Source organism: Ochotona curzoniae, unplaced genomic scaffold, assembly GCF_017591425.1.
Source record: "Ochotona curzoniae isolate NIBS_2020 unplaced genomic scaffold, NIBS_Ocur_1.0 contig_3622, whole genome shotgun sequence".
Taxonomy (NCBI): Eukaryota; Metazoa; Chordata; class Mammalia; order Lagomorpha; family Ochotonidae; genus Ochotona; species Ochotona curzoniae.
This window is the reverse complement of record NW_024465926.1, coordinates 4,072,372-4,086,599: the sequence shown is the minus strand read 5'-3', so window position 1 is coordinate 4,086,599 and position 14,228 is coordinate 4,072,372. Positions and strand designations below refer to the sequence as shown.

General features: G+C 54.3%; 1 protein-coding gene across 3 annotated transcripts in view; it reads left to right on the top strand.

The window, feature by feature from the left end:
• Positions 1–5,319: 5,319 nt before the first annotated feature.
• Positions 5,320–14,228, top strand: part of PLCG2 (phospholipase C gamma 2) — a 114,322-nt gene continuing 105,413 nt past the window's right edge. For 2 of the 3 annotated variants that reach the window (XM_040982313.1, XM_040982312.1), the window contains exons 1-2: positions 5,359–5,440; positions 10,385–10,624. In XM_040982313.1, coding sequence (XP_040838247.1) covers positions 10,429–10,624 — 196 coding nt within the window. In that variant the 5' untranslated portion in view covers positions 5,359–5,440; positions 10,385–10,428. Of the gene's footprint in view, positions 5,441–10,384; positions 10,625–14,228 lie in introns of all 3 variants that reach the window. The other variant, XM_040982311.1, reaches the window with a different exon arrangement.

The following is a 14,228-nucleotide window of genomic DNA, read 5'->3' as shown; positions in this document are numbered from 1 at the left end:
GAAAGAGCGTCTTTGTGGATGTGATCACATTAAGATATCACTATAGGGCATAAAAGCAGGCCCTACAGCCAATGATCGATGTCCTTAAATAAAAGGAGTTGGGGAAAGCTGAGACTAGCATGGCATAGCAGGTAAAGCTGCTGCCTGCCATACCAGCATTCCATATGGACACTAGTTAGTGTCTTGGTCCGATCTACTTCTAATCCAGCTTCCTATGAATGGCTTGGGAAAAGCAGCAGAGGATAGTCCAAGTGTTTGGGTCTCTGGCTTTCATGTGGGAGGCTGGGATAAAACTCCTGCTTCCTGACTTTGGCCTGGCCCAGTGCTAACCATTGTAGCTATCTGCAGAGTGAACCAAAGGATGGAAGATTTCTTTCTCTCTCCATCTTATCGTCCATCTGTGTTACTCTGATTTTCAAAGAAGATAAACCCTTAAAATAACAAGAAAAAAGAGGGAAGGTTGGAGACACAGAGGTCATGAAACGGGAAGATGGCAGGAAGGCATAGAGAAGCAAGGATGAAGCCATGTGACACCAGAAATAGGCTGGAGTGACACATCTGCAATTCAGAAACTGCAGTGTTGGCTCCAACACCTTGCTGTCACCATGCTGGCCACCAAGGACAGAGTGGCAGTCTATGTCCCACAGCCCCAATGCACCGTGCCAGTGACATTGGACCCCTTGTGCACAGAGATCTGGCTAGCAGGCAGCTGAATCATCTTTGCGAAGACTCCGAATGTCCCTTTTGGCCTCATTGCATGGCTGAGGGGAAATGGTCAGACCAGGATGGAATACCGTGGGGTCCCCAGAAAGCTGGCTGTGTTGAAGAGGAGCAGCTGGATGGCAGGTCAGGCACGAGACTCTGATGCACATTTTTTAAAAAAAATTCCTGTGATAGGATGCACGTGCAGGTGCTGCAGCCTGGATCATGCCCATTTTATTGTTTGGGTCCTCTATTTTACGTATTGTTTTCAAAACTTGAGCACCTAGCTTGGCTTTTTCCAGGTGTGTCCTAAGTTCCCCGTTTCCTGGAGCAGCTGTGATTTTGTCAACATGGCCACTGTTTACAATGGCAGCAGCTGTAGCCTTCAGTGCCAGGAGGGAATGGGGCCCTGGCATGCGTTTCTCCCCACACTTGGGGAGTTGACTACTCATCACTGTGCCTGCTTCTTGGCTTTTCACAGACTTGTTTTTGAAACAGTTTTAGTTTTGTCACAACCCAGACTCATTCAGAAAGAATATTTAGATAATATTTCTGTTGCATGGGAACCCAGAACAACATAAAGTTGTACATATCTACTTGTGTACATTTTCTTAAAAAAAAATTTAAAGTAATCTTTCAAAGGCACTTTGTTGGGCCTGTGTGATGACTCAGTGGCTAAATCTTCACCTTTCGTGCTCCAAGAGCCCATGTGAATGCTGGTTCGTGTCTCAGCTGTCCTGCTTCCCATCTAGCTCCTTGTGGCCTGGGAAAGCAGTAGAGGATGGTCCAAAGCCTTGGGACCCTGTGCCCATGTGGGAGACCCAAAAGAAGCCAGGATTCAGGAGCTCCTCTGGGTCTCCCGTGAGGGTGTGGGGGCTCATGGATTTGAGCCTTCTTCCACTACTTTCCCAGGACCTTAAGCAGACAGCTGGATCAGAAGTGGAGCAGTCTGGACATGAACCAGTGCCCACAGGGACGCCGGCACTGCACATTGGAGAATTAGCCTATTGAGTCATTGTGCTGACCGTAGCACATTTATTTTCGTTATTTATTTCTTCATGTCACCCCCAGAGCCAAAGTGACAGACTCACAACCCTACCTTACCCCAGGAGTTCCCAAGCAGGGGCAGCCACAACTCTGGCTTCTGAGGACATAGGCTCTCGGTCCATTCCCCAGTTGCAGCTCTTGCCATCTGTGCCATAGAAGCTGTCACCACTGCTCTCCTTGGGGGTTGCAGGGTGATGGATGTGAGCTGTGGACCTGCTCTAGGCTGTGGTGTGACTCACCTCTTGCCAGAGATGCAAGTTGCAGGCCCTGTGTTGGTGACTGTGGCCTCACCGGCGTAGCAGGGGCCGGCAGGTGTACTTAAGCATCCCCAGGTGAGAATGTCTTGGATTCAGGGCAGGGGAGGGCCTTATCAGAGGAAGGGGGCATGGGCAATGCAGGTGGCACGAAATGTGGCAGTCTGAAGCCAAGGATGCTCAGGACACCGGGAGAGGGACACAGCAGCGAGGGCACTTAGACTCCCTGCTGACCCCAGCACTTCAGACTGCAACCCCCAAGCCGTAAGGACACTGCTTGTGTCAAATTCACCAATGTGTGGTCCTCTGCTATGGCAGCTTTTAGAAGCTAACACAGGGCTGTGGCGTTGAATGAGGGCTCAGAGTTTGTTGAATGAAAGAACTGAGTGAGGAGGCTGGCCAGCCCGTGGTTGGCACGATATCATCTGTTGCTGCCTCCCTATTAGCTCACCGCCCCTACCCCAGGCATCCTCACTGCAGTTGGGGAGAGCTGTCCCCTCCCAAACATCTAGCCAAAGACGGAGTGGATCCCTTGGAGAAAGCAGAGGTGGAACAGGCTGTGCCTCTGCTGTGGCCGGTGGGGCCGCAGGTGCGATGTTTAGAGGAAAGAAAATGGTTTTCTGGCTTTTCCTCTTTTGGATCTGATTGTCAGGACTGGCAGACATGGGCAACCCCCATCATGTCCCTGTGGGTATGTATGTACTTTCGGCCACGCCTGCCCATGCCCACCTCCCTTGGTGTCCAGCACTGTAAGAGTGATGACCATGCCTCTGAATGCACTCTTAAGCTGCTGGAACCAGGGCTTTGTCTTCAGCAGTGCAGCTAGGGAAACTGAGGTACAGAGAGGCAAAGACATGTTGTGGAGGGACAAAGCCACTGTCCCTTCACATCCTCATACCTACACTGCCAGCCTCTCTCTCTCTCTCACACACACACATTCACACACACACACACACACACACACACACACACACACACACACACACACACACACACTTACTCTTTACTCTCAGGCCAGCAGGGTCTGTGGGTATGATGCCTTTGGTAATGCAGTCACTGCTGTGTCAGCCCTTGGGGTCCCATATAACCAGGGCTGGGCTTTAGCTGGCTCACTCCTCACACACCCCACCTATTGATGAAGAGAATGGGGCTCCTAGAGGTTGACAGCTCTGGAGCAACTGGAACAGGCCTGGCTGACTCCAGAGCCCCCTGCCACATGCCCCAGCAGGGACAGTATGCCTACCCGTCAGCCAGGACTTGGACGATTGTTGGGACAGCCCTGAAGCCCAGTGGCTCCAGCTCCTTGCAGCCAAGTGCCCAGCTGGTGTCTGTTGAATGAGCACACGAGGTTTGCAGGATCCCAGGGCCTGAGAAGGGCTCAGCAGAGCTCAAAGCCCAGGTCTTCTATCACTGTGCAGTTGAGTGTCAGCAGGCAGGGCCCGCCCCCACAGGAGCTGTGAGCAGCCTGGCTTGACCCAGTCAGGCCTGGGCGGCCACTATGGGTGGTGTTTCCTCTCACAGGGGCTGCCAGCCCGCAGTGAGGCCGAGGCTGGTCCCCAGGGATGGGTGCTTCTCTGAACAATGTCGGGAAAGGAAACCAGACCCAAAGGCTCTTGGGGCTTTTCTGGTAGTTTCTGAGTTGTGGAGGGGGAAGGCTGGTGACAATCCCCTGAGCAGGGCTGCTGCCCTAGGCAGTGGAGATACCCAGGCACAAACAGCACCAGCTCTGATCGGGACACTTAGTTCTGTCCTGCCGGCTACTCTCGGCTCCCTAAGCAACGTTAGCAGGCAGGTGCTTTCCCACAGACCTTTATTGAACTGTCATTCACACTACAAACTAAGCAGCTCAGAGGCACACTCAATCACTTCAGCATCCCCGAGGGAGGCCCTGGACCCCTGAGCCGTCACCTTCCACTATCCCCACATCCCATCTGATTCCCATCTCTACAACTCTGCTGAGTCAGGATATGCCAAAGGTGGATGTCAGGGTGATCAGAGTGGGTAGCCGAGCAAGCTCAGGGCACACAGCCCAGAAAAAGGCCATTCTGGGACTTGAACCCCGCTCCCTTGCACTCCAAAGCCACCCTGTCCTGTGGCCCTTCCTTCTCCCCAGCAGCAGTGTCAGTAACAGCCAGCCCTGGGCAGTGCGGTAGGGTGGACACCTCACCTGTGTCGCCTCAGCTTACAGGTGGAGGGAGGGAGTCCTGGGCCACGCGGGTGCGGGTGCGGGTGCTCGTGGGCTCCTAACAAGCAGGGGAGGGTCAATGTTAAACCCTGTGACCTGAGGACAGGTGTATGACGCCGAGGCAAGCTCATGGCCATGCTGCTGGACACAGGGACGCTTTCTCCCCACCCTCCCTTTTTTTCTTTTTACAGGAAAAGGAAAAGAAAGTACCCTCCACCCTTTGAGGTCACTTCCTGACCCACGTGTGAATCAACAGCTCAGTGGTCACACACTCACTTCACCCCTCCTGCCCCTCCTGTCGGTGCAGGAGAGGTGCTGGTGTGGTCAGCTGGTACTGTTCCTGGCACTGACCCATGAAGGCAGCACGGAGGCCAAGCATCCAGCACATTTCTTAGTTAGCTAGCCAGCCAGCCAGCCAGCCAGCCAGGCCCTGGCTTTGCATTCAGCACTCCCAGGGGGAGCACTTTAGCTGTGGGCAATCTCTCCTTGGTCCCCTGGAGACAGGTGAAGGGGAGTCTGGCAGTCGAGATACCCCCGCCCACACTGGAGTGAGCCAGCAGCCATGGATGCGTCCTCAGCATCCACGTGGGAGATTTGCTTTGAGTTTGATATCTCTCTCCCTCCCCCCTTCTCTCCCTCTCCCGCCTCTCAAAAAACAACCATTTCAAGCCAAGAGAGAATGGGACAAAAGTAGCATTTTCTAAAAACAAACAACTCCACTGTGGTTTTCTCACTGCAAATACCGGAGAACGACTGTTGGGGTTCGCTCATGACTGTAATGAACTTTTGGGGCCGGCACATTTGGAATCAGGTTTTTGCACCTGGGCATTTGGGAGGCTCTCCTGAAAGTGCTTAAGCGCGGCCCCAGCGGCTTCTAATTGGGGCGAAACGAGCGTAACTAAGGCTCAGGCTCCACACCTGCACCAAGCAGGCGGGGAGGTTTGCGCTCCCGACCCAGCCCGCGGCTTCCCGTCCCGACGCCTCCGTTTGGGTTCCTGGCCTGGGCCGCCTCCGCAGCGGGGAGGCCGAGAGGGACGCGGCGCTGGGGGGGCCGAGAGAGGCGGCCCCGGGGTGGCCCGGGAGGAGTCACGTGGCCCCGCGCCCGGGCCAAAGCAGAAGTTGCGAGCGCGGGCGGCGGAGGGCGTGCACCGCAGGGAGTGCCCGGAGCCCGGACGCCGGAGGCTGCGCGGGACCCCGGAGCCCGGACCCGCGGCTAGCGGGTGGGCGGCTGCGCCCTGGGCGGCACTGCCAGGTGAGTGGGGGCGCACGCGGGGCACGCAGAGACCTGCGCCCAAGGGTGGCAGCGCCCGATGAGCTGCCCTCGGCAGGGCTCCGCGCCCGGGTGCAGCTGGCGCGGGCAGGGGTAGCGTGCGCTGTCTGACCGCCTACCCCCTCTCCCGGGACCGCTACGCCTGGGGCCTGGCTGGCGACGTTGGGGATCCGGCCCAGCCGCCGGCCACTTCCTCACCCGGGGCCGGCGCCACCTCTCCAGGTCCGTGCAGTGCTGCGGCCTCGACTTTGAATGGGTACTGGAGGAAGCGGCACGACTCGTGGTCAGGGGGTCGCAAGGACGTCGGCGAGCAAGGGTCCTGTAGGAGGGATCCTACGTGGGGGTGGCGCCGGCTCTCCGAGCGCTTCTCCGAACGGCACAGGTGGTCGCGGGAGGGCGGGCGGTAGGTAGTGCCGTCGGGGTCGCAGCCCTTTGCCGTGAGACGCCGGGAGCGGCTAAGGACTTTGCTTTTTCCCTCCCCTGCCCGGCACTTTTAATGTGGTGCCTGTGCGTTTTCATGGTTATGCTTTTGAGTCCCAGAGAAGTTATGCCCCCTTAGCGGAAGAATTCATTCGAGGGACAAAGCTTGTTGGCATCTGGTTTTGGGTGGAGGTTGAAGTGGGATCTCTGAAGCCCCCTGGTCTCGAACTAGACAGTGGACTGCAGTGGGTGAGGGGCGAACCTCCTGTGAATTTCGGTTCCACCAGAGTGGCCCTCGGCAGGGGAGGAGCCTTGGGCAGTCTCGGTTTCGCCCCCTGGCTACTGCAGCCACCCAAGCCCACTTAGCAGGGCAATGCCGAGAACCAGGCCCAGCTGCGTGGACAGGGTAACCTAAAGTTTTCGGCCTTCTGGGTATGGTGCTCCTGGCACAGAGAGGCCCTACCCCTGCTGCGGCTGGTCTTGGGGCCTGAGGCTGCCTCTCACTTTGCAGCCAGCGTGGGAAGAGGTGTCTCCTGGACCTGATCGAGCGCTCTGATGCATTCCCTGGCCGGAGTTGGAGGATGGGAGGTGGGAAAGACAGGGGGAGAGAAACTTTTGGAAACACTGCTTAATTGGGCAACAGCAGAAAGGAAAACTTAAAGGTTCTGTCCCCACGTATAAATGCGTGCAAGCTCAGCAGCGGCTGGGCCTCCCCCGCCTGGGCAGTGAGCACTGTGAGTGCCCTGGGCCTTCCGCTGGTCTCACCTGCAGCCCCGTCTCTGGTGCGTGCCTCCCGGAATTGGTTGCAGTTGAATGATTTCCCCAGTTAATTTTTTTTTCTTTTTGTGTCACAAACACTGCTGCTGTGAGCTGCTTGGTGTCTAGTGTTTTGGTTGGCTTAAAGTACCTGCAGGTTGCATCTTTTTTTTTTTTCATGCTTTTATTTGTAAGGCAGAGTTAAAGAGAGGGAGGAGGACACATACATACAGAGAAAGAATTTTTAATTAGAGATTTATTTATTTTTATTGGAAAATCAGATACACGTAGAGGAGGAGAAACAGAGACCTTCCGTCTGATGATTGACTCTCAAGTGACTGCAACGGCCAGTGCTGTGCTGATCTGAAGCCAGGAGCCAGGAACCACCTCCAGATCTCCCTCGCGGGTGCAGTGTGCCAAGGCCTTGGTCCGTCCTTGACTGCTTTCCCAGGCCACAAGCAGGGAGCTGGATGGGAAGTGGAGCTGCCGGGACTAGAACTGGCGCCCATATGGGATCCTGGTGCGTTCAGGGCGAGGACTTTAGCTGCTAGGCCACCACGCCAGGCCCAGAGAGAGAGAATTTATCTCCCACTCAAGCGTTCACTTTTCAAATGGCTGCAGCAGCTGAGGTTGGGTTAGGTAGAAACCAGGAACCCAGAGCTCCGTCTGGGGCTTCTGCACTGGCGAGGGGCCGTGCATTTGGGCCAGCTCATACTGTTTCCCAGGAGCATTCGCAGCGAGCCAGGTTGGAGGTGGAGCAGCCGTGGGATGCCGTTGTCACAGGTAGTGGCCCTCTGGGTATGTGCCACCACCACCAGGAGTGCACACGGGGTGCTCTAAGGACCAGAGCAGCCAGCAGTGGAAGCCTACGGCGCCTGTTCCTTCCAAGGGTCTCACCTGTGGAGGGGATGGCGGAGACAGGAGCGCTGTCCTGGTTCCTGCCGTGGGGGCTCTCGTAGCTGGGAGGTGCATCGTGCAGAGAAGGCGTGGGATGGCACAACGGCAAAGCTCTGTGAAATCTCGGCCATGTTTATATTTACACCTCGGTCACTTCGTAGGGTTACCCACGGAGGGCGAGAAACAGGAAGAAAAAAGGGATTGCGAGGTTGGTTCTTTTTTTTTTTTTTTCTTTTAAAAAAGCAGAAGCAAAATGGAAATTGCTCTGCCAGTTACTGCTCTCTCTGGGGGTCAAGGCCTTATACCTAGGCTGGGCGCAAGAGCTGGCAGGATTGTGTAGGTGACTGCATGGGAGAGAGGCACCATGGGCGTGTCAGTGGCGATGGACTCACTGGGCTTCTGGGCTGGAAGGACTTGGAAGCCTAGCGTGGGCTCAGCTCCGTGCCCTCCCAGGACAGGGTTGGGCAGAACCTAGAAGCCTGCTGCTTTCTGTTTGCCTTGGAGGCAGTGGAGTGTACTTCCTACCTGTGTCCTGCCGGATGTTGGTCTTGAGACCCAGGAGTGGGGAACCCCAGCATCACGTGGTGGGAGGCAGTTGGAGCTTTGACTCAGCCTCAAACCCTGAGTCTGCCTCTCTGTAGCTGTGTGACCTTGGGGTAGTCCTTCGGCAGTTCTTGAGAGGGACAGGGGCTGCTGGAGGATTCTGAATTCTGAAACACAGGTGCTGAATGGGCTTAGGGATGTGGCCCGGAATTTCTGTCTTGCTGCCGCTAGTCTGGGCGACTTCAGTCGAGCAATTTCACTTCTGAGGGCTTCTGTGTTCCCCTCTGGTATTTCTCATGGAGAGAAATGAGAGGAACCAGGTGTGGCAGCTGCTTGGCACCTGGGGGAGGGCCCGAGGGTTCTTCAGATGAGCCACAGGGGACCTTTCCCATTCCTCTGTCTTGGCAATGTGCAGACAAGAACACTTGAGCTTCAGCTGACTTCTGAGGCTGGTTTCTCCTCCTCGGTCATTTTCAAAGGTTGTTTCCTGATGCCCCATTTCCTAGAAACTTTATTGAAATGCCCTGAACTCTTCACCCTTTCCCAGATTAAATGGAGAGCCCCTGGCTTACTGCTGCCACTCTCAGCTAGACTTGGAATTGTCTGGTTTGTTTCCAAGTGGGTAGAGAGCAGGTGCAATTAATGATTCAGTCTTCTGCCAGTGCACCTGAGGAGGTGCCTTTGGTTTACAGGTATGCAGGGGAGGGGACAAAGGTCAAGGCTGGGTCTGTCCTTCACCTGATTTGCAACCTAGTGTGGGTGTATATGGGAGCAGAGGGCCTGCCATAGAGCAGGCCTTGATCACCGTGCTCACCCGCTGGCTAACGAATGTTGATCAAAGCCCTGCCCAGTGCTTTGTGCTCTACACGCATTGCAGCTTTTAGTCCTTGCTGCCTGTCATCCCTGGAAAGTATTTTATTGCAGCCCCTTTCCCCAGTTTTGTAGATGGGGAGTTGAGGCTCAGAATTTTAGCCACCTGACTGGTGGCTGTGCCAGGATGGAGGGCCTCATAGCCTTGGCTGCATGCCTGTCTCTCACTTCTGGTCTTTGAGTGGGAGAGCTTTCCTTAATGTCACTGTCACCACAGGGTTGCCAGAGAAACCACTCTGGGCCTCTAAAGGGACCTGGAGGAGGAGGCAGGACACAGACAATTGGTGGCAATACTCACAGTAGCTGAGATTAAGGAGCCCTGACTTTGTCTCCTTGCTTTAAGGACCTGAGATGCATTGGCGTATAAAATCCTTCCAAATGTGTAAGAGCTGGGTAGTGATGCTTTCTTGTGCTATAGTGGAAAGGAGGCATCGAGAATTGACATGACTTCCTGTAACAGCTGGCCCTGAGCTAGCAAAGTAGGCTCCACTGGGTTCTGCTCCAGAGCTCAGGACTCAGAGTTCCGTATTGGACAGGCAGCATATCCTTGGACATTTGGGATGAGGGTAGTGGAGTGGCACAGAGTGAAGGCTCAGGGCGTGGCTGTGGGGCCCACGGACAGGAGTGACTGTGACATGATGTGGCTCATGTTCTAAAGGAAATTGTTTGGCTGTTGATGGGTCAGTTAGCAGGTGGTTAGAACAGTTACACCTGAGACCCTTGTTGGTGTTCTAGAGTTGCTGGTGGGTAGCCTCAATGGACACCTCCAAGACCTTGAACCCGAGCACCTCTATAATTAAGCAAAGGCCAAGGGCACTTGCTAGGAATTGGCACCCAGGTGTTGTGCTGCAACTTCCTTGCTGTCCCAACACTTGTGCTCGAGGGAGGGAGCAGGGCAAAGCGGGCTGTAGGGGCCTCATGGTCAGCCAGAACTTACACCAGGATTGGGACTTGGGGTTGCTGGGTTCTGGTGTGTCCTGTCCCTTGATCCCCATTTCCCATCAGAGAGGTCAGTGGCTCAGGACTCCATGGACACAATGTAAAGGTCAAGTTTTGTTCTGTTCTTGTCTGTTGCCTGCTTTACCTTGGAGTCAAGGGGAGGTCAGTGTCTTCAAGGTGGGCCAGACAAGGATGGCGGGAGCCAGACTGGGCTGCTTTGCATATTGAAATATTCACAATAGGGGTGGGAGTAAAGGGAGGGGATTGTGCCAGGATGAGGCAATTTGGTTATTCAAAGCCAGGGTGGCAGTCGGGGACTTCCATTTAAACCTGTGTTCTGCCTGGGCTCTCGGAGTGTTCAGTAAGTTCTTGCCACTGGAACCTTCTAAAAGTCCACAGGGTGAGCATGTGATGGGGTTTGGCTCCGGGAGTCCGTGTTCTGTTAACTAAGCCGCCCCCTCAGTGAATTCAGATCAACTCACAGCTTTGTTCTCTTTCTAGCCTCCTTGCTTCTCCTGACTGCTCCCTGCTCCCTGGAGCGGCCCATGATGAACACCATGGCGAATGTGGAGGCCCTTCCGGAATATGAGAAGAGCCAGATCAAGAGAGCTCTGGAGCTGGGCACTGTGATGACCGTGTTCAGCTTCCGCAAGTCCACACCAGAGCGGAGGACTGTCCAGGTGATCATGGAGACCCGCCAAGTGGCCTGGAGCAAGACGGCTGACAAAATTGAGGGCTTCTGTGAGTACCCGTGGGAAGGGATGAGGCAGCGTGGCGTGGCCTTCAATCCAGCACCTGTTCTCCTCCTGCCCTCAGTGGCTATGAGTGTTGTAATTCTTGCTAGTGTGACACCTTGCTTTATTCTTCTACATGTGAAAGTGTTGAGTGGTATGGGGTCTCTGATGCAGATACCAAGCCAGGGAAGGAAGTGTTGGTGGTAGACTAGAAGCCTAAGTAAATGAACTTGGACTTGACTTTCAGAGAGCCTGCTAGAACTGCTCATCGTGTTCTCGGTTGGAAAGCCTCAGGGCTTATCTGGTCCTCCAGTCCACTGAAGACATGCCCGCCTTGGAGCTGATGGGTTCACTTCAGCACAAACCTGTAGCTTGGGGGGCCAGATAGACCCCAGCAGCTAGAGGCCTCATGAATGCGTTGTAGCCTTCAAATGAACTCCTGGTTCCAGCAGAGGTATCTTTCCTTGACTTTGTCCTACAATTGTTTTTAACGAGTAGCCTGCCATTTTCAGCTGCAGGCTTGCTTTACTTTGCCTTTCTCCGGGATTCATTTTTTTTTTTCATAGACAATCCTTCTTGTGAGCTGGGGAGCCAGACAACCCCCCTGCAAACTTCTTTCTTCCCTCCCTCCTAATCCAGACCATGGAGACAAACCCCTTGCCAGTTTCTTTTGTTGTTCAGGAATATTCACTGCCAGTGTCGTGTATTTTCTTGTGGAAGTAGGAGCTGGTGCACTCTTGTACCTGATTTCTGTTTCTATGGAGTGATTTTCTTGGGGTTGGTTTGCTTATCAGCCCAGGTGGATCTGTCTCACTGCGCACCGCCATAGAGCAGCTGGCACCTGGCCATGTGTAACAGTTTAACCCAGGATTGGACATTTCGTGCTGTTTACAGCTCTTTGTCGTTAGCTGCAACAACTTGCATTTTAATTAACGCATTATGGAGTTGTAATTCATCTATACATATAACTCACCCATTTAAAATGTCCATTGGGGTGGCTTTGTTATGTTTACAATTGTGTGCAAACACTAAAATTTTACATGACATTTTCAACATTTTTGTTTGGGGAAGGGGAGAGAGAAAACAATAGAGATAGAACTCCCGGCCCCGGTTCAGCGCCCAAATGCCCACAGTGACCAGGAGCAGACTACGGCCAAAGCTCGGAGCCAGAAACTCAGTGGGGGTCTCTCCCAGGGCTGGCATGAACCCAACTGCTTGAGCCATCATGTGCTGCCACCCAGCATCTGGGTGGCAGGAAGCTAGAGCTGGCGCAGAGCTGGGTGTCAAATGCAGGCTCTGCAGTGTGGAACATCGGTGCCTCACCTGCTGTGTCAGATGTCCTGTCCTCACCTCGCAAGGAAACTCTGTACCCTCTGCCATCCCCATCTCACACCCTCCCCTCAGCAGCTTCACTGTGGGTTTCCCTCTCATGGACGCTTCATGCCAATGGAACTGTGTCAAAGGTGGCCACTGGCCGCTGCCTCTTACACTCAGCCTCTTGTTTTCAAGGCTTACCTGCTTTGAAGGCTGCGTTGGAATTCCATTGCTGTTTACAGCTAACTAGAGTTCCCTCTGATGGCTCTCCCAGCTTACTTATCCTTTGGTCTGTTGGGGTTATGTCTGCTTTTTGCTAACACAAGTAGAGCTGCTGGGAGTGTTTGTGTCCCAGTTCCCTGTGTGCAGGTTTTTATTCCTTTTGGCCATGTCCCTGGGAGGGAAGTTGCTGGGTCCTAGGCTCCCCTTGTGTGGTCCCTGGGAGTGCCAGGCTGCAGGTGGACATACATTCTTTGTCTAGCAGGGACAGAGGGAAGATGTCTGCTGTTTGGAAGACTCATTTCTGAGTTCAATGGTACAGCATATTTCAACTTTCAAGGGCATTTTCGCAGTACCCCACAAAGGGACCCCCAAATCTGACTGAGGGCACCCTGTTCCCTCAACCCTCCTTGCTGTGGGGTTCTGAACCTAGCCATTCCCAGGTGGATTCCAGGAGCCGGGCCCAGTTCTTGATTGCACTGATCTTATCAGGAGGGGAAACTATGAAATGTTTTCCCAAAGACCTTTCCCGGGCATGGGAGCCAGGCCGGAAGCCCTGCCCGGCTGAGGAGGTGGCCAATGGCCCCTCCACCCACCATGCCAGTTCTTGTTGAGGCCAAACACGGACAGTTGATACAGGTGGAAAGTCCAGGGTGGCTGGCTTTCTCTCCTTGACCAGCGGGCTTCGAGCTGTGCTGCTGACAGCAATTGCTTGGGTAGCAGATTCTGGGAAATGCTGGCTCCCATTTGATCCTGCTGGGCGTGAGCTGGGCTTTTGACCCCAAATCCTCACCCTGTAAGCACCTACCACCTCCAGCCCATGTTCCTCTTATTTCCTTACTTCTTTTCCAGTTAGTGGCTGAGTGGGTGATTGGTGGGCTGTTGCTTTGGGCTCTGAATTCCAGGAAGCCCCCTGGTGTGACCCCAGTGACTGCCACCACTCTTCCCCTCCCCTTGTTCCTTCCCCCTGTTTCCTCCCTCTGTTCCTTTGCCCCCTCCTCTTCTGCCCCCACATTTGAATGCTTGTTCTTCCAGGTACTGTTCCAGGTAGTGGAGCTACAGCAGTAGTTAAATGAGATTCAAATCCTCAGGGAACCTGCATTGTTTTATTAGGCATCAGTGCTGCAGGCCTTGACTGCAGGAGCTCTCAGTGGGCTTTGCTCTAGAAATCAAGCGGGGCTGTTTCTTGAGCTTCAATGGTCTGACCTGCAGAATGGGAACCACATTTCTATTGGCCTCCCAGGGCTGTGGCGAGGGATGAGCTGATGAGGAGCCACACCCAAGGGCTTTGGTCCAACACAGCACCCAGTCTCCACCCTCTCGCTCTGAGGGCGGCATCTTGCAGGGAAGCCTAGCTCTCATGTTCCTTCAGGTGGTGTGATGAGCAGAAACTGGCTGGGGTCTGCAGGAGAACTGTCTGGGGCCTGCAGGAGATCTGGGAGGCAGTGTGTGGCTTTGAGAATGGGAATCCCAGCTGCTGTTGAGGTCCTTTTGTCTGACACATTGAGCGGCTCTCACCTGGGGTTATTTTACCTTCTTTGCTCCTGAGGCCGGAGGTGGGGTGGTGGTGGTAGCATGTGGCAAATGTCTGGAGACACAAGTCGAGGCAAGACATGTCTGGCAACTAGTGTACTGAGGCCAAGGTGCTCTAGGCCCTGTGATGTACAAGGAACTGTCCAGCATGAAGTGTTTCGAAGCTGGGATTGGAAGAACTTGGAATCAGCACTTGCTTTACCTCACGTGACAAAGTGTTGAATCGGGAGGATTCTGGGGCTTCATCTGGTATGACTATCCCTTTGCTTCAGCTCGTTTTTGTCCTTGCCACTGAGACTGGAGGACAAACAGGGTACCGGTGGGTGTTACTTGATGCAAATGAGTACGTTCGGGGGTCCGAGAGAGGGCAGAGTTCAGTCAGGTGGTTCTTCTACTCTTTGTGGCTGGGACTGGTCATTTAGTGGTACTGAGATGGTATGTTATCTGTTTGGAAGTTTCCAAAACCTTCCCTCACACATGTAGTGCCTTGGTGGTTACGAATGGAAGACTGGACCAGCTGGGACAGTTGACCAAGTGCTGACCAT